This window comes from Oryx dammah, unplaced genomic scaffold, assembly GCF_014754425.2.
Source record: "Oryx dammah isolate SB20612 unplaced genomic scaffold, SCBI_Odam_1.1 HiC_scaffold_28, whole genome shotgun sequence".
Lineage (NCBI taxonomy): Eukaryota > Metazoa > Chordata > Mammalia > Artiodactyla > Bovidae > Oryx > Oryx dammah.
The window spans coordinates 96,815,759-96,837,841 of NW_024070212.1; the positions used below are offsets into that span (position 1 = coordinate 96,815,759).

Here is a 22,083-nt window from a genome sequence, read left to right on the forward strand (position 1 = left end):
CTCCCAGGGCCTGACTCCAGACGCACAAGTCTGGGTCCTCACGTCCCCTCCACCTCGACATCCCCAGCCCGGGAGCTCCGGGTTTCCTGCCCGCCCGCGCGAGGCCCCTGCTTGGGGCGCGCGGAGGAGGGGTGGCATTTCCTGGCGGGGCCGCGGGTAGCGTCACTCGCTCCCGGACACTCGGACAGTGCGCTGACCGACAGGCACCAGATGCTATTTCGGGCGGCGCTCCGTTCAGCGCGCCGTTTCCGTTTTTCCATCGACCGTCGGAAACCTGGAAGGGGGGAGAGTGTAGACGTCACGAGCCCCCAGCCCCAGGCGGGGGGCTGGGGGCCGGGTCACGATGGCCGCCAGACGGTCAGAATCTGGAGCTTCGCGAATAGAGGGGGATGGGGAAACGTCACCTCACCACGCGTCTCTCTCTGCGCAGCAGGGCTGACAAAAGCCGTACCTGTCCCTGTTCCTTGCTCACAGCCCTTGGGGTGCCCGGCGGGGTCGTTTAATGCCCTGTAAAATAACCCAACAGGCTGGCGGTTCCTCCAAGGTACCTAAACGCGAGACATTTAAAACCAAATGCAGAATCCCTTCTCGTTCCCTTTGGCTTCCAAGCCTCCATCACTAGGAGTAACACACCCATCGAGGCAAATTCAGCCAGAAACCCAGAGGGTTCCTGGATCTCTCCTTGCCCCTCACCCTGCCAACCCAAATCTTACCCCAGATTTGTGTTCTAAATACATGTCATCTACATCTGCCTCTTGCCATTTTCCTGGCAACAGCCCAGTCCCCTCTCCAATCTCCCTTCCTTGGATCACTGCATTGTCTTCAGAACTGACCTCCCCACATCCTTCCCACCCCCACACACCTTGCAGCCAAACGGCTTTCTAGAAATGCAAATCTGATCCTGTATAGGACATTACGCTCCCACACCCAACCAAATAAACATGATGGTCCCCTCCTCAATTCTTCGAATTGTCCACAGCCTTGCTTCAGCCATTACTGGACTGTTTTCTATGAAAGCACTGAAAACAGTCCTTTTATGAACCTCAAGTTCTTCTCCTCCAGCCCCTGGTTTACCTGGAAGGCTCTCAGTGCTCAGTCCTCTAAGCTACCCCTCAGCCTACTCTCCCATCTCAGCCCAGGCATCAGTTCTCAGGAAGCATTCCCTGGAGGGGCTCTCCCTTTTTGAAGTTGCTCAGAGATGTGAAATGATTTGCCCAATGGTGCCACAGCCCAAGGGTGGTAGCGCTGGGCTTTAAATTCAGAATTATTTGAATCCCACCCTTTCTGTTCAGTGATGCAGCCAAGCAAAGGCAACAGGAACCAGAGACGGGAGAGATGAAAGCCCACCCCCACTGCAGAGAGGTTTCAAGAAAGAAAAGGGCAGGGACTTCCCTGGTGGTCCAGTGGCTAAGACTCCTTGCTCCCAAAGCAGAGAGCCCGGGGTTCAATCCCTGGTCAGGGAACTAGATCTTGCAATGCTACAACTAACACCTAGTGTAGTCAAGTAAATAAATATTTAAATGAAGGAGAATAATAATAAAGGGGTAGAATTTGGTAACTAACAGTGGGTGAAGCAGGGCTAGAGCCCTGGGGAGATGGGGCTGAGTGAACCACAGAGACCTCTCCCCTGAGTCCCTTGCCCAGCAGTTGGTGTGGCTGGGCCAGAGCAGGCTTTGCGGCAAGTCCAGGAATTAGACTTTTTCCCAGGACATGGGTAGCCTCTCTTCCATAGGATTTTGTAAAGTTACCCATGTCCACATGGTATCCTGACTTCCACCAGAGAGCACAAGAGGAACAGAGGGAACAGGCTGCACTGAATTAACTGTATCTTTACAGAGAGTTACCTGATAGCCAAGGAGGAGCTGGACTCAGGCTTTGGACACACTCCGGACTCAGTCTTCGAATGGGACTTGTTCCGTGAATTCTCAGGCTCCAAAAGGAGCTCAAAACCAAGATGCTAGAAGGACAAAGAAGCCTGGCCTGGTGGGTAGAGTTGGGGACTGGGAACTGGATAACTGAGTTTGGGTCTTGGCTTTTCCTCTAGGTCACTGAAAGCTTTGATAAAGTCACATCTCCTCGTGACCTAATTTCCTTCTCTATAATGATAACCAGAACTCCTATGTGCAAGCGCATAGGATGTCAGCCTGGGCAAGGTTCCATAAATTATTGCCCTCCCCACCTTTTAAAGATCATCTTATATAATCCTCATAACAGTTCTCTGGGGTTGTTATCCTCCCATTTTACAGATAAGAAAGCTGAGGTTCAGATCTACATGACTTGTAGTATTTGAGCTTCCACAGTAAAACAATGAATCTATATACCTTCCATAGGCTGAGCCCACTGCCTTGTGGTTGTTCAGTAGCTCAGTAGTGTCGACTCTTTGCAAATCCATGGACTGCAGCATGCCAGGCTTTCCTGTTCTTCACCATCTCACAGAGCTTGCTTAAGCTCTGTTAGTGAGCAAGCTGGATGTCAGTGATGCCATCCAACCATCTCATCCTCAGTTGTCCCTGTTTCCTCTTGCTTTCAATGTTTCCCAGAATCAGGGTATTTTCTAATGAGTCAGTTCTTCGCATCAGGTGGCCAAAGGATTGGCGTTTCAGCTTTGGCCTCAGTCCTTCCAATGAATATTCAAGTTTGATTTCCTTTAGGATTGACTGGTTTGATCTTGCAGTCCAAGGGACTCTCAAGAGTCTTCTCCAACACCACAGTTCAAAAGCATCAATTCTTCGTTACTCAGCTTACTTTATGGTCCAACTCGTATCGGTACATGACTATTGAAAAATCATAGCTTTGACTATATGGACCTTTGTCAGCAAAGTAATGTCTCTGCTTTTTAACATGCTGTCTAGGTTTGTCACAGCTTTTCTTCCAAGGAGCAAGGGTCTTTTAATTTCATGGCTACAGTCACCATCCACAGTGATTTTGGAGCCCAAGAAAATAAAACATGTCACTGTTTCCATTCTTTCCCCATTTGCCATGAAGTGATCGGACCAGATGCCATCATCTTCGTTTCTTTGAACGTTGAGTTTTAAGCCAGATTTTTCACTGCCTACCCTCTCACAGAACCCAGATTTTTAGGACACAGTACAGATCTGGGCTCCTGCAATGAGTTGAGCCCAGATCTGTCCTCCAAGCCTAGGTTCTGGATGGGCTCTGGAGGACTCCGGTGCCAAATTTGCTTCAAACTCAAGTTTCACCACTCAATAGATCCGTAACACTGGGGAAATTACTTTTACTCTCTGTGCTTCAATTTCCCTGTTAGGTGAAGATCATCGCATCAACCTCTCAGAATTGTTTGTGAGAACGAAATAAATTAGTATTTGTACAGTGCTTCAGTGTGTGTTAGTCGCTCAGTCCTGTCTGACTGCGACCCCATGGACTGTAGCCCGCTAGGCTCCTCTGTTCTTGGAATTCTCCAGGCAAGAATACTGGAGTGGGTTGCCATTTCCTCCTCCAGGGGATCCTCCAGACCCAGGGATTGAAGCTGGGTCTCCTGCATTGCGGTCAGATTCTTTACCAACTGAACCACCAGGGAAGCCCACAGTGCTTCAGTAGTGAGATTAAAATGTTAAATGTTCCCGAACTCTGGGCTCAGCCTGAAACTCAGTAGAATGGATATTTTAAACTCTTCGTTGACACCAGTTCCTCCTCCCTAGAGCCCGTTGGAGAAACCTCAGTCCAGACATTCAGGCAAGCAGGCTCCATTTTAAAGCAGAAAAGAGACAAGGTTCAGGGGGGATGGGAGTGGGAGGGGTGGGAGCTGGGGAGCTTTTGGGGCTAAGAGGAACTGTCCCTTGAAATTCGGGTATCTAGGACACTAGAATGAGTGGATGTCAGGGAAGGAAGGGTTAGATGTGACCGTTTGGGTGCTGTGGTCTGGCTGAGATGCGAGTCGTTGGAGAAATGTGTCTGGAAGGAGGAGGGACTGAGGTTGTGGGGAGCCGGGGGATCCGGGAGGCCTCGGGATCTGTAATGAGGCTGCACCCGCCGGGTCCTACACAGAGCCCAGCTCTCTCCGTGGCGCATTCCGGGGCCGGTCCCAAAGCCGTGCAACCAGTCCCCACTCCCCTCCGGTGAAATTGCCAAATTAAAATGAATCATTTGGCCCATAATGGCCGAGGCGCTTATCGGGGGCGAGCGGACCCGCGGCAGTGCCTTATCTCCGCGGCGCACACGGCCCCCGCGCGCCTCGGCCCATGCTAACGAGGCCTAGAACGTGAGCGGGATTAGAGCGCGGCGGTGGAGGAGCCGGGCGCGGCGCGGCGCGGCGCGGGGGGGGGGGGCAGGGGGGAGGGGGCGGGGGGGAGGGGAGGGCTCGGCACTAAGGACCAGGCCTCAAAATGGCCACACGCGTCCCCCAGTAGCGGCAAAACGTGAGCATTCTGGCCTTTTTCTAGGGGAAGGCAACCTGCAGCCTCTCACGGAATTCCCCATCAATTTCTTCCCTCTTTTTGCCCGCTCGCAAAAACAAGGTTTCGCTCCTTTTCCCTTGGTTTCTTTCGATGGGGGGGGGGGGCATTTTCCAGGGACGCCCTTGCGCTCGCCGCCGCCGTCGCCGCCCCTCCCGTCTCGGAGACTCTCTTCCTTCCTTCCCTTTTTTCTTACGCAATATACAGAAATGCGCGAGGCGGTGGTTGGTTTTCGTTTCTTCTTGGTGGTTGTGGGCATGCAGTGGAATTGTTGAGAGTGCGTGTGTGAGCTATGGACAGTGTTGACTTCTGAGTGTGGTCTTCCAGGCGACAGGTTGTGTGTCCCAAGTGTGACGGTGCTTGTGCTGTTCGGTGTATAATTTGGATTCTCCGAGGCCCTTCTGCGTTTTCATCGTTGTATATACAATTATGCTCGTTTGCCTTCTCGACCTGTATGTTGGGTTGCTTGATCTCGATTGTGTTTGGATGGTCTCGTCCTTGTGTCGGACGTGCGTGATCCTGACTACCTTGGGTCGTGCGCCTAGGAGCGATTGCATTTGATCGGTTTCGTTGTGTCCTGCTGGACAATGTTTGGGCCTGACCGAGTCGGATTGTGGGGCAGTGTTGGGCTGTGCTTACTTTGCTTCCCTTCTATGCGGCTGGTCCGCGAGTGGCCTTGTCCACCTCGGGTTGTGTGGCTGTGTGCTAGTGTCCTTTGGAAGTGCATTTGTAAATCGCTGGGGGTGGAGGGGAGGGCGAACGAGCGAGAGATGGATGCGCAAGTTGAGGAGGCGGCGTGGGGGCGGGGTGAGGGATTTCACATTTTATTCCAATTTATGATGTATTCGGAAGCCAGTGTTGGCTTGGATGAGCAGCTGGATCAGCGGCTGCTCTGTCCGGAGGCCAGTCTGTGCCTCAGTGTTGGAGGGGTTTGTTAGTGAGTGGGAGCCTCTTCCAGGCTGGAAGCTGAGCAGCGTTCGCGGAGGCCCGCGCATTCAAGCCGGTAGCCGCCAGCTTCGGTTCCCGCGGCACTCAGGCTTCGTCCATTTCTGGTCAGTCTCACGGGTACGGCCGCCGGGGTCTGCGGGAGAGGCCCGGAAAAGACAATGGGCGCATTCTCCAGGCCTCGCGCCTCGGGTGGGGACTTCGGGATCATCTCCAAGGAACATTTTTCCACCCCTTCCCCGGGTGAGCGACATTCCCGCGTGGGTCAGATACCCCGTCGCATCGATGACCAGGGCCGGGCTAGGTCAGTGCTGCCCTAGCTCCGAAAGAAAGGATTTTGTTTTGCCAGTGGTTGTGGTTGCTAATGTCATCATCACCATCACAGTCATCGTCATCACCATCATATTTTAATTAAAATAGTCATGTAGGAGCGACTAGTCCCTTTTAGCTTCTTTGGGGCGATAACAAAGCAGCGGAGGTTTCCTCCCACCAGCGCTCTTGTTTTTTAAGTTGCTGGGTTTGTGACTAGGAGAGAAATGGAGAGAGGGAGGAGCACAGAGACTCCATCCTAAAGCAAAAATTAACCCCGACCTAAGACACCGGGCACAACTGGATTTCCCCTTGTTCTCACCCCTCCCCCCTTTTGAATTAGAAGAGAAAGAAAATCTGCATTGGATTGAAACTGCAGGGAACAATTACTACTGTATTTCCACTAAAGCCAGGGCAAAAAAAGAGGTGGCCTTAGCTATTAATCCAAGACTTCGATGTGTGGCCATAAACTGAACGATTTCAGCAAAACAAATTAAACAAAACCTTCCACAGGGAGGGGAAAAAAAGAAAAAAGGCAAACTAAATTTCCCTGCCACTACACCCTGGAAGCAATATTTGATTTATTTTTACCCTCCCTCCTTTCCTTGTTTATTGCTGCAAAGAATTACTAGAATTCTCTTGTACTCTGCCGACTTGAATACGGAAGAATCGAAAATTTTGTGTAGGGATAGTTGGAGGGAGAGGCGACCACCTTCCTTCTCTCTCTCTCTTTTTTAAAAATTTCTTTCCTTATTTTCCCCTTCCTCATCCTTTTTTGTTTGTTTCCCTTAATCGGTAGGAAGAAAAAAAAAGGGGGACCTGGATACATCAGATTCTCTGCCCCCTTCCCCCTATTCTCTCTGATTTCTGCGGTTCAGACTGTGTTGTATCCCTTCGGGAAAGTAGTCTTTGGAATTGGGTTCTGGTTTCGGTTTAGGTTGGAGGTGGGGCGGTGAGAGTCAGAGAGAGAATGGGGCTTCTCAGAGGTTTTGTCCCACCGACCACGGTCTAAAGACTGGATCCCCCTTTTGGTACACACATCCCCCTACCCACCCGAGCCAGGCTGCGGACGACTCCGGTGCTGTGGCCGCAGCTCTGACCCGCCTGACTTCTTCGGTTCCAGAGCCAACCGCTGTTAGAAAATAAACGGGCCACACTGAACCCTCCGGGTTGGAGGGTCCGATAATGTTCAGGGCAGTCTGCGGCGAGCTGCTGTTGTTGGACTATGTAGTTATTCCTGATTGGTCAGGGGCAGGGTTCTTTTTTCTGGGAGTGTGGGGGAGGCTTCAAACACCTGCAGGTCGGGGGTGGAAAGCTGCTGGCATGCCCAGGGTTGGTTGAGGAGGACATGAGGTAATTCCCAGCCATTGACCCCCATTTCTCTCTCTCCCTCCCTCTTGCCCTCCCTTTCTCTCCACCCCCATCTTTCCTGGAAACTCGCTTTGGGCGCGGCAGACCGCCCAGGACCACACCGCGGCCTAACTGGCCTAACTGCCGGGCTCTCGGTGAGAGGGGGGAGAGCAAAGACCCCCGTCCACAACCTGGACCTCGACTCCCACCTCTCTCTGGCCGGAGGAGTGGAGATCCTATTCAGAGGGGCCCGTCTCTCTAAATATGCCCCAGGTGAGTTTTTTGGGGGATGACAGGGCTGATGGAAACAGTCACCAGGAAGGCCTTGGGATCTGGCCTGAGGTGGGGAAAGCTGGGGACAGAGGACAGTCCAGTTTCAGATTGGGGAGGAGGAGAGGAGGATGAACCCAGAGCTGGGAATCCTGAGATCTGACTCTGCCACTCACTGCGGCCTCTGCTACTGTGGCTTCCAGCAGGGCCCTTTTCCGCATAAGAACAGTTAGTTGGACTGTATTCCCCCTAATGCTCCATGGTTCCGTAAATGTTTCACAAGGCTCATAACTTTGGGACGGCTGTATTCGGATAGGTCAGGTTACGTGCAGTGGGGAGGAGAGGGCTCCGGCAGGAAGAAGGCCGCAGCCATCCTGGCTAACGCAGTCCTAACTTGGGTGGGCCCAGTCGGGGGCCTCAGGCCGAGGGTGGGGCTGCGTTCGAACACCCCTCCATACCAGTAGCAGCGGGAAAGTGGTTCTGTTCTGGGGTGATTGTGGTTTGTGTGTAGGCTTGGGGCTCCCCCAGGGGGTCATGCCGGGGCGGGGGTGTGTGTGGATGCAGTATGAGGGACCGACTGGAGGCCGAATCTAAGGCAGTGGCTCTAGCCCAGGGCATGGCGGAGGCTGCTTTTACACAAAAAATTTTCTCTGCTGGGGATGGGGAACTGCCAGAGACCAGGTTTCTGCCCCTAGAGCTCTCAGGTTCCCCGGTCTTGTTCAGACACAAATGGAAATGATCCGGCTGCCTGCCTGGCAACAGGAGATGAGCCGAGGTGGGGGGCTTGGAGCTGGGATTTGGTCGCACAAAGAGGAGTTGTAATGATCGAATAGTCCAGCGCTGTTCAGTTCAAAATCTGCAATCTTCTCACTCCCCTTCTTCGTTTTCGGTAATAAAAACAAGTAAAAATCACTAGGCTTTCGTTTTGATAATCTTAACCGAATCCAAGTGATCGGGTTTAGTCACCGATCACCGAAAGTGAATTCTCCAGTGGCTTCCTCAAGAGTCGGGATCCCTGGCCTTGGGTGATCCTGGTTGCAGAGAGCAAGCAGGGTTTTCCTGAGGTCCCAGGAGGGGCGGGGAGAGGTTGGCCACAAAGCCCAGGGGACCAATTACAGGTTTCTTAGGGGGAGTCTGAGAGATACAGATATTTATAGGCATCTGGAGAGAGCATTCGGGCCAGAGTCAACTCATCTGAAATACTTGCTCCCACCATCCCCACCCCCTGAGATCTGATCCTACACAGAGCCTCAGAATTAATCAGAAGGTATAAGTAGGAGAGCTTGGGTTCATTTTGGCGATTGCATAGTGAACCGCTCGTCATTCATTTAGAAGCTGAGACTGAAGCACGTGTTACTGGGTGCACAACGGTGCCTGGGGATAGTAAGGTAGGGAGCCAGCCTCTTGCGGCTTGTATGTTTTGCCAGAGGACTGTATATTTCCAATGCATTTCACTGTTGAGGGGAGCCAGGAAGTCTCTAGTGGTATACCTCTGGTGCATTTCTAGTGACTGAAATGTCTTGGCAGTCCCATTCTGTGGATATAGACCTATTGTTTCCACCATAATCATAAACTCGCTTCCAATGAAGTGTTGTGGACCTACTGCCTTTGCAGCCAGGGTATACCAAGTCTAGGGGAATTTTGTCGTTTTGGGGTCCAGCCCATGGGGCTGGCAGACTTAGGGCAGGAGCATAATTGGAATGGTGATTATTCATCAGCTGTGTCTGGTGGCAACTAAGCTGAGTGACAACTGGAGGTTTCAGAAGGTACCGTCTTTCTTCTGGGGTGGGAGGATGGCTCCCAGGCCAACTAGTCCAGAGCGGTGCAGGGGCAGAATGGCTGCCAGGAATGAATTCTCTGCTTGGGGCTGAGTTGGATTTTTGTGTATTTGTTTTCTGTTATAAAATACCCCACTTATATAATTGCGATAGCAGAAACTTTATTTTGAACGTCTTATAAAGCCTGTCGAGTTGGTTATGTTTCTGTTGTTTTATTAAAAGTGACAAATATTTTCACACTCTGGACCCAGAGTCTCATAGTTTTTCTGTTTTCGGTGTGTGTGTGTGTGTGTGTGTGTGTGTGTAGGGGGGTGGTTGTTGCATGTTATGGAAGAACTGGGAGAGAGTGGAAATGCAGGCACTCTGCCTGCAATCACCCTGGAGTATGGTTGAGGAGGAGAGCAATGTCCTTGGTTGGAGATGGGGGGATATATGGGAGGGATATATATGGGGGATATACGGGATATATGGATATATGTGTACCGAGGATAAGCGACTTAGCATGCATGCATGCACTGGAGGATTGCAAAGAGACTGGAGTTCTAGTCCCACTCTTTGTGACCTTGGGCAAGGCAGTCCCCTTTCCGGCCCAGTCTCTCTGCCTATAATAATGTTTACTTAAGCATTTGCACAGTGCTTTTAAATGCATATATGAGGTATTCCTCTTGTTCCCCAGAAGACAACACCGAAGTGGGAAAGGGAGATGGGTGAGTGCTGGAGGAGTTCCCCAGCCATCATTACACCCCTACCTCACATTCGTGGATGGGAGCCCAGAGCCCAGTGGCCTTAAGAACACTACTCTTCGAATGTCCGGGCTCCACACCGCCTCAGCCAGGCCTCCCTTCTAGACCCCCACCTCACTTCTGAGTCCAGCTGAGCAAAAGGAAGTACAGTGTGCAGGGAGGTAGGGCCTGGATCATCTTCTTCCCTCCCTGATGACCCATCTCCAATCCTGGTGGGAGTAAAGGGTCATTGGGTATTCCAGCGGCTCCACAGAACACAGGTGGATTTGCTGGGTATAGACCGACACCCCCACGGGGGTGGTGGTGAATGTGTGTTGAAAGGGAGAGCTGAGTTCCTTTGGATAATTCTCTGCCAGCTCTGATCACTCCCGCACCCCCACCCCCACCAGATTTCCAGGTGTACGTATGTGGCGGTAGGCTGGGGGCACGTATTGTTGAAAGAAGAGGGTGTTTGCAAAAAGCACCCCACCTCCGCGCGACAGGTTCCCCGCCAAAACCAAAAGGGGGGCAGGAAGAGCACAGTCGGTCGGGGATTTGTTCCCTCCTCTTCCCGTGCGGCCCGAGAAGGGGCACGGGTGGTATTTCTTTCTCGCCTCTTTCTGCATTTCCTTCCTCCTCCCTCCCCTACCCCCCAACTCTGTTTTTCTTGCGCTGGCTGGATTTGTATTCCTTTTCTTCCAATGCCTCTGGTGCTTATCCACCTCTGTCCCTTCGGCCCTCCGTCTCTGTCTCCCAGGCATCCTCCTCTCTTCTCCCAAACCCGAGACCCCCCTTTCTCTCCGGCCCCAGCGCCCCGGGCTCGTGTGTGTCCACGTGGCGTTAAGTTGGTCCGCGTCTTCTCACGTCTCCGTGCGTGAGTTTCCCTCCGCTCTTCACCCCCTCCCTCAGCAGCACCCCCCACCGCCGCCCCGTCCCGCCCCCCAGCGTGGGTAGGCCGTGGGCCGTGGTCTGAGCCGGCGTCCGCTTGTCTGTCTGTCTACCCGCAGGATGACGGAGCAGCCGCCGAGCGAGGCGGCACACAGTGACCCCCCGCTAGAGGGACGGGACGCGGCCGAGGCCCGCATGGCCCCCCCGCACCTGGTCCTGCTGAACGGCGTCGCCAAGGAGACAAGCCGCGCGGCCCCGGCGGAGCCCCCGGTCATCGAGCTGGGCACGCGCGGCGGCGGCCCGGGGGGTGGCCCCGCCGGTGGGGGCGGCGCCGCGCGGGACTTAAAGGGCCGCGAGTCTGCGGCGGCCGAAGCGCGCCATCGGGTGCCCACCACAGAGCTGTGCAGACCACCCGGGCCCGCGCCCGCCTCAGCCCCCGCGGAACTGCCCGGCGACGGCCGCATGGTGCAGCTGAGCCCGCCCGCGCTGGCGGCCCCCGCCGCCCCCGGCCGCGCGCTGCTCTACAGCCTCAGCCAGCCGTTGGCCTCTCTCGGCAGGTCAGGGCGGGCGGGAGGGGCGGGTGGGCAGGCGGCGCGGGCCCTGGGACTCCCCTTCCGCACGTGGGGAGTCAGCCATCCCCTCCCGGCCAGGCCGAGTGGCTGAGCTCGCGGAGAGAGGGGGAGAGGGGATTTACACCCGGAGACGGAAAAGCCTAGGCTGAAGACCCCGTGCAAGTGAGGAAGGAGCCCTCTGCAAATGTGTTTGTGCATGTGTGTGCGTGGGTGTGCACGCAGGGGCCAGTGTGCGGATGGCTTGTGTCTGTGGCATGCAGGGAGCGCAGAAGCTGAGGAGGGGGAGTGCAGGCATGCGGCTGGGTGTGAGCAGAAGTGCGGGGTGCTGCGTGGTGGTAGTGGTGGCGGTGGCGGGGTGGACTGGAGGAGTCTTGTGAGTACCAGGCAAGAGTGTGTCTCAGTGCGCTCCGGTGTGAAATTATTCTGGATTCTGCAACCCTCAGTGGACAGGTGAGAGAGGTGCATCTGAGAGTGATTGGAGAGGGCTCCCGCCCTCGAATCTCCCCTCCACCTGGGGGATGGATCCCTCCCTCCTCTCCTGAGCCCCTCCTCTCCTAGCTGCGATCTCTGGCCTGGACTTGGGCTGCCTTTGGTGTGAAGGTGTCCGTTTCCCTGGTGGGACCACTGAGGTGGTGGAGAGCGGGAGGCAGGGTTGGGGTGGAGACGGGAAGATGAGGCAGGGAGAGACAGTGTGGGGCAGTGGGGAGCCTGCCGGCAGGCTGCCGGAGAAAGAAGCTAGGGAGAGTCCAGTAGAGTGGGTGATGGGGGAGCATGTCAGCAGGACTGAGTCAGGGTTTCCTGTCTGTTGTCTGTCCGTGGGCCCCATGGGGCTGGGGTGAAGGTGAGGGGAGGCTGAGGGTAGGGAACAAGGTGCAGTTATGAGACGCAGGAATTGCACACTCCCAGCTGTGAAGGCTGTCTGTGTGAGCACCTGTTTGGGAGCAGAGGATTGTGCACTTGTATGGGGGAGGGGAGTATGTGTGTGCAGGATGTGTGTTCATTTTCGTGTTTGCTCCCTGTGTTCGCCATTGAGTGTGTGTGTGTGTGTAGGGTGTGCAGGTATGTGGCCCCCCTCCCCTTGCTTGTCTAACCAGAGAGAAAGGCTGGGTGAGGGGTGCGTGTGTGTTTTATGTTCCTTGTAGTCCCAATTCTGGTGCGAAGGGACCAGGGCTGCCCTTGTTTTTTCAGCGGTTGGGGGGCTCAAGAACAGGTGGGGAGGGTCTGTGATCTTGTGGTCTGTCTGCTCCTTCTTACAGTGGCTTCTTTGGGGAGCCAGATGCCTTCCCTATGTTCGCCACCAACAACCGAGTGAAGAGGAGACCCTCCCCTTATGAGATGGAGATTACTGACGGTAAGTTTACTCCCACCCCCAACTTGTACACTCAGTCCCTCAAGCTGCTAGTCTCTGAAGGTGGGACCATCAGGGACAACTCCCTAGGTGTTGAGCTGTCTTGGAGCCCCTAACTGTCAAAGTCCTTGCCCTGTTGGCCTGGGACTAGGAGAGGTCATGGGTGGAACTGGGGGTTGCCACACAGTCCTGGGAAGAGAGGCCATGGGAGTGAGGGACACACTGTGGTGCTTAGCTCAAACCTTCACTGTTAGTTGTCTCCACTCTAGCTCCATTTCTCCACTCGGCAAGGACCCCTCAGTTCAGTTCAGTTCAGTCGCTCAGTCGTGTCTGACTCTTTGCGACCCCATGAATCGCAGCACGCCAGGCCTCCCTGTCCATCACCAACTCCCGGAGTTCACTCACTCAGACTCACATCCATCGAGTCGGTGATGCCATCCAGCCATCTCATCCTCTGTCATCCCCTTCTCTTCCTTCCCCCAATCCCTCCCAGCATCAGTCTTTTCCAGTGAGTCAACTCTTCGCATGAGGTGGCCAAAGTACTGGAGTTTCAGCTTTAGCATCATTCCTTCCAAAGAAATCCCAGGGCTGATCTCCTTTAGAATGGATTGGTTGGATCTCCTTGCAGTCCAAGGGACTCTCAAGAGTCTTCTCCAACACCAAGGATCCCTGGGGAGGGCAGAAACACACGGTGCCCTTGACTCTAAGCACCAACCTCTGGGGATTATCTGCATCTTCTCCAAAGTCCTCTTGGGAGAAGAGTCTGGAGTCTCCTCCTTGCCTGGAATTGTACCTTTAAAGGTCTTGTCCCAGGTCCATGCAAAGTGGGGCCCTCTTGTCTCTGTTCCCTTCCTGACACCATAGATTCTACCCTACTCCCTCCCTTCCCCCATCCCAGGGGTTTCAGCACTTTTATTTTTTTTTTAATTAATTTATTTATTTTTAATTTTTACTTTACAATTCTGTATTGGTTTTGGCATAGATTGACATGAATCCACCACAGGTGTACATGCGTTCCCAAACATGAGCCCCCCTCCCACCCCCCTCCCCACAACATCTCTCTGGGTCATCCCCGCGCGTCAGCCCCAAGCGTGTCATATCCTGCATCAGACATAGACTGGCATTTCGATTCTTACATGATATTATACATGTTTCAATGCCATTTTCCCAAATCATCACACCCTCTCCCTCTCCCTCTGAGTCCAAAAGTCCGCTATACACATCTGTGTCTTTTTTGCTGTCCTGCATACAGGGTCATCATTGCCATCTTCCTAAATTCCATATATATGTGTTAGTATACTGTATTGGTGTTTTTCTTTCTGGCTCACTTCACTCTGTATAATCGGCTCCAGTTTCATCCATCTCAGCAGAACTGATTCAAATGTGTTCTTTTTAATGGCTGAGTAATACTCCATTGTGTATATGTACCACAGCTTTCTTATCCATTCATCTACTGATGGACATCTAGGTTGTTTCCATGTCCTGGCTATTATAAACAGTGCGGTTTCAGCACTTTTAATGTGAACTACCTGAGTAGTCTTTGGCCCCAAACTTTCAGGAAGCAGCTGGAGGAGGGGGACATTTGAAGGACCCCCCTCCCTCTTCCCAGGGTTGACCCGATGTAGTAGAGGGGGCCCAGCACCAGGGGGCAGGAGAGCAGGCTCTTCAAAGCCCAAGGACTTTCTGGAGTTCCAGTGTACTCTGGATGCCCAGGGTTTACCAAGCACCTACTCTGTGCCCAGAGAGAATGACTCAGAAGACCTGGAGCAAGGCATAGACCTGCAAGAGGAAGCTGTGGAGAGGTCGGTAGTTCTCTGAGAAAGACCTGAGAGGAATAGACAGAGATGGAGGTGAAGGGAAGGGTGAGGGTGCAAGATATGTCCGCAGGATTTTGAAATCAGAGACTTAACCAAAAGGAGTCCATAAAAGTGGAGCTGTTAATAACATAAGGTCTAAAGTCAGGACTTGATGTGGATTCTTGTTGCTGAACTTTTCTGGGCCTTGGTTTTCTCATTTGTAAACTAGGGAGGATGAGAGCTTCCTCACAGGTTGTTGAACCAGTAGGGTAAAGTGCTTTTAGGATCTGGCTTGGGGTGGGTGCTGCCCCTGGAGTCCATGTAGCTCTAGCTGTGACAGCAGCCGTAATGCTCCTCTCCCACGGGGCAGGGACCAATCCTTCTGACGGCGCAGCTGAGGGACTCCTCTCTGTCTGGCCTGGAGGCCAGGGTAGGATTGCCCAGCAGGAGTGTTGTGTTTTTCCCAGCCTGGGTCTGACCTTTGGTGAAGAATCAGCTTCCCAGGTGGTGCTTTTGGTAAAGAACCCGCCTGTCATTGCAGGAGACGTAAGAGATGGCATTCGATCCCTGGGTCAGAAAGTTCCCCTGGAGAAGGAAATGGCAACCCACTTCCCGTATTCTTGCCTGGAGAATCCCATGGACAGTGGAGCCTGGCAGGCTATAGTCCATGGGGTCACAAAAGAGTGACTAACGCTTTCAGCTGGGCGGTGGCCTGCTGGGGTTTGGAAAGACAGCTTCTAAGACACTGCAGGCAGAGATGAATGATTGGGCACATGGTGTGTGTGCATGTGTGTGTGTGTGTGTGTGTGTGTGTGTGTGTGTGTGATTGTAGGAGAGAGATGATCAAGCAGGAAGTGTTGGCACTGATGAGTTTGTTTGCGGGGGCAAGGTCTGCCTCTGTTTTGGCTGCAGTCTCCCTAGCTGTGAAATGAGTAATGGGTCTTAGGTGACCCATTCTCTCTACCTAACTTTCCATGTTCTGAGGTCTGGTTCCAGGGTCATCAGAGGAAGGCAAACAACTATCCCAGGACTGGCATTTCCTTCAGGGCACAAAGCATCCTGAGGACTGCCAGGAGCTAGCTCTGTGCCTCAGTGTTTGGGAGGGAAGTAGCTGCCTCAGCCCCGGGACCTGGGAGTTAGTGGGGCCATCCTCTGCCATTCTTGGATTTGGGAATCCCTGGTCAGGCTGGGACATTTAGTGCAGTACTTTGTATACCATGGGTGCTCAATACATGCACACTGGTGTCGGCACCTGCTCTGCAAGTCTTAGTGCACGAGCGCTAGTGAATACTGGTCCAGTGTGTATTCAGTGCATTCTAGACATGGGAGATGGAGGCAGCCCTCAGACACCTGCCCAGAGTCTCAGGCCAAGCCTGGGCATGGCTGTCTCTGCACTCCTATCCTGGGTCGGGGAGAGAGCCTCCAGTGAAGTCATTTTCCCACTGCTCTCTCCTCCATTCCCCACCTGTCAGCATGATCAGTTAGTCAGCAAATATTTAGTAAGCTCTTATTCTGTGCTTTTCTGCACCCTTAGAATAAAATCCCTGCAGGGCCCTGTGGAATCTGTACCTAGACTCCTCTGATCTCACCCACACTAATCGAGCCAGGCTAGCTTCCACTGTTTTTCAACTCAGGGCCTTTGCACGTGCCCTTCCAGCTTCCCTGCCTATGTCTGGCTGGCTCTTCTTTAAGTTCTTCCATTATAGGGTGGCTCAGACGCTAAAGAATATGCCTGGAATGCAGGAGACCTGGGTTCCCTCCCTGGGTTGGGAAGATCCCCTGGAGAAGGAAATGACAACCCACTCCAGAATTCTTGCCTGGAGAATTCCTCCTCCATGGACAGAGGAGCCTGGTGGGCTACAGTCCATGAGACCACAAAGAGTCAGACACGACTGAACAACTTTCTCTTGACTTACAGACATCACTTCTTCTGAAAGGCTGTCCCCAGCCACCTCAGCTAAAACATGCAGCTCCTTTCCATCTTTTCATTTACATTCAGCTTCCTGTCTGTTTGTTATTTGTTTGCTGCTTGTTTATTATCTGTCATCCTCATTAACATGTGAGCTCCATGAGGGGAGGGACTCTGTCCTCTTCACCTTTATTTCTTAATGCCTAGCACAGTGCCTCAGTTCAGTTCGGTCGCTCAGTCATGTCCGACTCTTTGCGACCCCTTGGACTGCAGAATGCCAGGCCTCCCTGTCCATCACCAACTCCCAGAGTTTACCCAAACTCATGTCCATTGAGCCGGTGATACCATCCAACCATCTCATCCTCTGTCTTCCCCTTCTCCTCCTGCCCTCAATCTTTCCCAGCATCAGGGTCTTTTCCAATGAGTCAGTTCTTTACATCAGGTGGCCAAAGTATTGGAGCTTCAGCATCAGCCCCAGCCCTTCCAATATATTCAGGACATTTCCTTTAGGATTGACTGGTTTGATCTCCTTGCTGTCCAAGGGACTCTCAAGAGTCTTCACCAACACCACAGTTCAAAATCATTGATTCTTTGGCACTCAGCTTTCTTTATGGTCCAGCTCTCACTTCCATACATGACTACTGGAAAAACCATAGCTTTGACTAGATGGACCTTTGTTGGCAAAGTAATATCTCTGCTTTTTAATTGGTTGTCTAGGTCGGTCATAGCTTTTCTTCCAAGGAGCAAGTGTCTTTTAATTTCATGGCTGCAATCACCATCTGCAGTGATTTTGGAGCCCAAAATAATAAAGTCTGTCACTGTTTCCATTATTTCCCCATGTATTTGCCATGAAGTGATGGGACCAGATGCCATAATCTTAGTTTTCTGAATGTTGAGTTTTGACGCACAGTGCCTGGTTGTCAGTAAATAACTGATGAATGGATAAAAGTAACATTTAGTGAAGGTTTAACCGGAGGCAAGTATTGTCTTAAGTATTTTGCCTGTGTTAGTTGTTAGATACACATGACAGTCTTATAACTTGGTTCTCTGGTACTCTCTCCATTTTGCAGGTGATGAAATTAAAGCACAGAGAGTTTAGGTAATTTGCCCAGAGTTACAGTCTAGGGAGTAATAGTTAGAAATTGAACTTAGAAAGTCTGGTTCCAGAGTTTATCTGACTAGTGCTATATGGCCTTTTGGCCCAAGTGAATGAATGAATGAGTTATAAAGGTTCCTGTCCTAAAATGTCTCACAGCTCACAGAGGAAAGAAGTGACGTCACTTAGTCGTATCCAACTCTTTACAACCCCATGGACTGTAGCCTACAGGCTCCTCCGTCCATGGGGTTTTCCAGGCAAGAATACTGGAGTGGGTTGCCATTTCCTTCTCCGGGAGATCTTCCCAACCCAGGGATTGAACCTGGGTCTCCAGCATTCTAGGCAGACGCTTTACCGTCTGAGCCACCAGGGAAGTCAAGCTTGGAAACATACAGTCATGATCAAGGGTGATGGAGCTTTGGGATTATAGGGCCATGGTGGTTGGTTGGACTTGTCTGAGGGGTTAGGGAAAATTCCCAGAGGGAGAAGACAGCTGAGGGTTTTGAAGGATGAATAAGAGTTTTCTGAGCAAAAGGAAAGAAGACATTCTGGGTTTACCAAGCTTTCCGATGGATGGTTTGTCTTCTTCCCCACAGAAGAATATGCCCTGGGGAGTCTCCAACCCACTCTCCTAACCTGTCCTCCTGCCCCCAGGTCCCCACACCAAAGTTGTGCGGCGCATCTTCACCAACAGCCGGGAGCGATGGCGGCAGCAGAATGTGAACGGGGCCTTTGCTGAGCTCCGCAAGCTAATCCCCACACATCCACCAGACAAGAAGCTCAGCAAGAATGAGATCCTCCGCCTGGCCATGAAGTACATCAACTTCCTGGCCAAGCTGCTCAATGACCAGGAGGAGGAAGGCACCCAGCGGGCCAAGCCTGGCAAGGACCCTGTAGTGGGGGCTGGCGGAGGGGCTGGGGGAGGAGGGGGCAGCGCGCCTCCCGAGGATCTCCTGCAGGATGTGCTCTCCCCGAACTCCAGCTGTGGCAGCTCCCTGGATGGGGCAGCCAGCCCGGACAGCTACACAGAAGAGCCAGCACCCAAGCACACAGCCCGCAGCCTCCACCCTGCCATGCTGCCCGCCGCGGATGGAGCCGGCCCTCGGTGATGGGTCTGGGGCCCTGCGGGACCAGCCAGACGGGTGCCCTCAGGCTGCTGGGACCATGGGCTTTAGGGCAGGTGGGGTGAGTTTTGGGCAGCTCTGAAGTAGGACATGGACTTGATGAGCTTTCCTTGATGTCTGAACTTTGGGGAGTCCCAGCTGCCTCTGGGGCTGGTTTTCCTGTTTCCTGCCTCAGTAGGAGACCAGTAAAATGGAGCAAAGTGGTAGGTACTTTTTATGAAGACGGCACAGTCTTCCCCTCTTTCCAAATCCCTAAGACTTTTTAAGTAAGAGACTCAAGGGGCATTGCTTTTGGCCTGGAGCACAGGAGCCCTGTCTTTGCTGAGACCTGGGCTTGTCAGCTCTCTCTGAGGCGTCTGGCAGCCTCTGCCTTGCCTTTAGCCCCTCCCAAGCTGGCTGGGGTGGCTTTTGTGGCCACACTGTCTGAATATATAGGTACCCAATAGCTCCCCATTTCTTGAGCCTCATCTTCACCCAGGCCCATGTTGGTTCATCCAGCTTGGCAGCTGCTGCAGAGTCACAAGCCCTGAGGTGCCTTCTTCAGGGCCTGGCTGAAGAAGATGGCCAGTGGACAGCCTGCTCTCACCTAGCTGGGCCAGAAGGTCAGAAAACCCAGTAGCCCTTCTTGCCCTGGGGATCTAAGCTCTGCTTTCTTCCCACTGAGATTTGCCTTCCTCATGCTTGTGGCTGTGGGGACCGAGACTGAGGCTGTGAGTGTGCCCCGTAGGTTTCGTTTGAAGGCAGACAAAGGAGAAATGATACTGAAATTGAGCAAAAGCTGTCTGGGGCACGTGGGCTTCAAATCATGGTGGTGTCTCAGAGCTACCTGCCTGTATTCCCAGGGACACGTTGCCGTTTGTGGGGGGCATGGATGTCCGTGTGCTGATGGCCTCTGTGCTGGTCTTAAGAGGAGATGTGCAGCCTCGTCTGGTGGTCTGGCTGTGCAGAGGGGCCTCCCTGTTGCAGGATGGTTGATGGTCTGGGCTGTGTTCTGAAACCGAATCGACAAATTCCGTCCTATGGATTCCTGGTATTTGGGATTTTGCTTGACTTCAGTTATTTTGGGACCTCAGGGTCTTGATATGAGCAAGGATCCAGCCCCACCTCTAGGCCCTGGGGAGCCCAGTGAGAGACCAGTTGAGACCCATGCACATTCACTTTCACTTAGCAGGACCTTCACCATCCCTAAGTCTGCAAATTTCAGGCATCACAAGTGTGCATGAGAGGCTGGCATAATGCATGAGGAGTGCTCCCTGCTAAAAGTTGTACATGACATTTTTGTAAATCAAATCCTTTCATCTTTTAAAGAAATTCTACTGCAAGTTCCTTGGTAATGTGGAGAATCCTTTTGTAGAGTGGACCTCTGCCCCCTCATTGATCTCCTGTGTCAGTCCAGATGGTGGGTCATGATTTTCTTCAGGTGAGGCCTGCCCACATCCCAGGCCCATGGAGCAAGCTGCACACGAGTCCCATATACCTGTCATTGCGTCCTCAAGTCATCCCGGCCAGCTCTGATGCTCTGGCTTTGCCCTGTCCATATTGATGTGGAAGAACCATCGCTGCAGCTGTCGGGAAAGGTCCTCACGCCTTGTGGGCTCCAGCTTGGTGGTTTGCCCTCACTGTGGCAGGGCCTCGGGAACAGTCACGTGCACACAGAGATGATCCCTGCACTCCCCACTCTTCCTTTTAAGTTGTGAGGTCCAGTTCGTGGGAATGGAAGCCGCATGGTTAACCCTTGTAGCACTCTCTCTCTCCCATTTCAGCACCTCCCCACCCATTATATTTTGACAAACATTTGGATGGATTCTTTTCCAATACTTGGAAGCTCCTGTAGGAATCCCATCTGTCCAAAGATGGAACACCTCTTCTAGGTTTTAAGGCTGTGTCTGCTTCCAGTCGATTAATTTGACCTGGGAGTGAAAAGTGGCCACAGTGAGCATGGTGGATGGGTTTTAGGAGATGGATTATACATTCTAGCAGGAGCTTGAGCTTCTGGTCCCCTCTTCTCTCAGACTTGCAGTGTGACCTGGTAAAGTTCTCTCTCTGGATGTCTTTCTCATAAATACCCTGGTTTGGCCTGTCTCCTATCGCTGTGGTATGGACTGAATGGAATCATGGAAGTAGAAGCATTTTGAGACCATAAGGAACTCTGTTCCTGTCAGTATCATTCCTGCAGTGGGATTTCTCACCCGGAGTCCAGGACCTAGACAGTGGGCCAGACTGCCTGTCTGTGCAGTATTTGGGTAATTTAGCTTCTAAACCACTTTAGCCCACTTCAGAATTTTCTAGATTATCCTCATCTTTCCAGATTGACCTCATTTCAGTCTCATCCCAAAGCAAGGCATAGGGAGTCTAGCAGAGAAATACAGGATTGTGGGCAGAATGTGTAAAATGTAGTACAAGACAGGCCTAGGGAGGGGTAGGCAAAGCTTTGTGACTTTGTTAAGAACCAGAGAAGATCCATCATTTTCACTTTCATTTCCAGCATCTCTCCCTACCATACTCTTCTTCCTCTGCCTCCTCTTCACCCATGAATATTCCCCATCCAAGAATAATATTTGTCAAAGAGGGAAAAATGGTAAAAAACATGAGGAGGATAAAGATGATTTTAAATGACCAGAGGGAATCATGTCTTTTAAGAAACATTCATATTTTATTTGTAGTGGCAAATGACAAGATGGTACAACCTTTATCCTTTTCTGAAAGCAAAACAAAGGGCACAGCATCTGTAGTCAGCCCACGACTGTCTCGGCCTTTGGGGGTGGTCTCGTCGTACTTGTGATTTCAATGGTACGTGGCCCCCACCGAAGGCTTGCCCCCGGCCCATGTACATAGCGCATCGTTCCTGTGGGCGGGCCCAGCACTTTCCGTCAATGTTGTACTGTACGTGATGCGTTGCGTTGGTCTCTGCATTTTTCTGCAGAAGAGGAGTAACCGCTCCAGGTACCTTGACCTTTGTACAGCCCAGAGGCCAACACTGTGGGCGTGTGACTCTTAGCGACAAAACCCATGTGGTGATGATGTGTGTATATATATAAGGATATATTGGGAAGATTTCTAAATAAAAGTTTTACAGAGGGGTCTGGACTCCATGCTTGCATGTTGCATCCCCAGGATGAGAGTTGAGGCGTTAAAGGAAAGCCCTGGCACGAACCTGTCTCACTTGAAATGAAGGTTCCAGAGCTCAGCTGTCCTCCCAGGGTGCGATCCCACCTTCTATCCTGGGGCTCCCAATTAGGGTTTCTGATCTTTTCCCTCTGCTCGGCCCCATGGAGGTGGGGGGTTCTTCTCAGTACTGTGTACCTATGCTTTAGGCACCAGGCCTTGGGGTGGAGAGTTCCCTTGGTGTGTTGGGTTTAGCTCCATGGCTGGGGCAGTGGTTTTATCTTAGGTTCAGGACAGATTAAGGTCCCACCAGAGAAGAGTCCCAGGTTCCTCAGTGACTCAAAGGAGGCTGTCCTTTGTCGCTTGTATACCTGCTCTTGATTGCCCACAAGATTGATTGGGAGTGCAAGTCTTATGAGGGGCTTAGGGACAGGTTGAGGCCGAGAGAGCAGTGAGTGA

At 52.5% G+C, this 22,083-nt stretch overlaps 1 protein-coding gene and 1 non-coding gene across 3 annotated transcripts; one reads left to right on the plus strand and one right to left on the minus strand.

The window, feature by feature from the left end:
* Positions 1-4,630: 4,630 nt before the first annotated feature.
* On the plus strand, positions 4,631-21,601 carry TAL1 (TAL bHLH transcription factor 1, erythroid differentiation factor). Of its 2 annotated transcripts, XM_040231228.1 has the most exons (5): positions 4,631-5,464; positions 7,122-7,289; positions 10,794-11,231; positions 12,503-12,597; positions 18,050-21,601. In XM_040231228.1, exons 3-5 carry the CDS (start codon positions 10,795-10,797, stop codon positions 18,502-18,504), a joined length of 987 nt encoding a protein of 328 aa, XP_040087162.1. In that variant the 5' UTR covers positions 4,631-5,464; positions 7,122-7,289; position 10,794; the 3' UTR covers positions 18,505-21,601. The 2 variants fall into 2 exon arrangements, with proteins under 2 accessions (XP_040087162.1, XP_040087163.1); XM_040231229.1 differs by lacking the exon at positions 4,631-5,464 and having other exon boundaries at positions 5,481-7,289.
* On the minus strand, positions 17,697-17,768 carry TRNAS-AGA. The gene has a single exon. It is a non-coding gene; the product is annotated as a tRNA-Ser (tRNA).
* Positions 21,602-22,083: the final 482 nt, after the last annotated feature.

Excerpts from the sequence above, each read along its gene's own strand:
- TAL1 (XM_040231228.1), top strand. The coding sequence starts at position 10,795 with ATGACGGAGCAGCCGCCGAGCGAGGCGGCACACAGTGACCCCCCGCTA. Across the intron at positions 11,232-12,502 it reads CCGTTGGCCTCTCTCGGCAG|TGGCTTCTTTGGGGAGCCAG; the intron begins GTCAGGGCGGGC and ends TCCTTCTTACAG. Across the intron at positions 12,598-18,049 it reads TGAGATGGAGATTACTGACG|GTCCCCACACCAAAGTTGTG; the intron begins GTAAGTTTACTC and ends TCCTGCCCCCAG.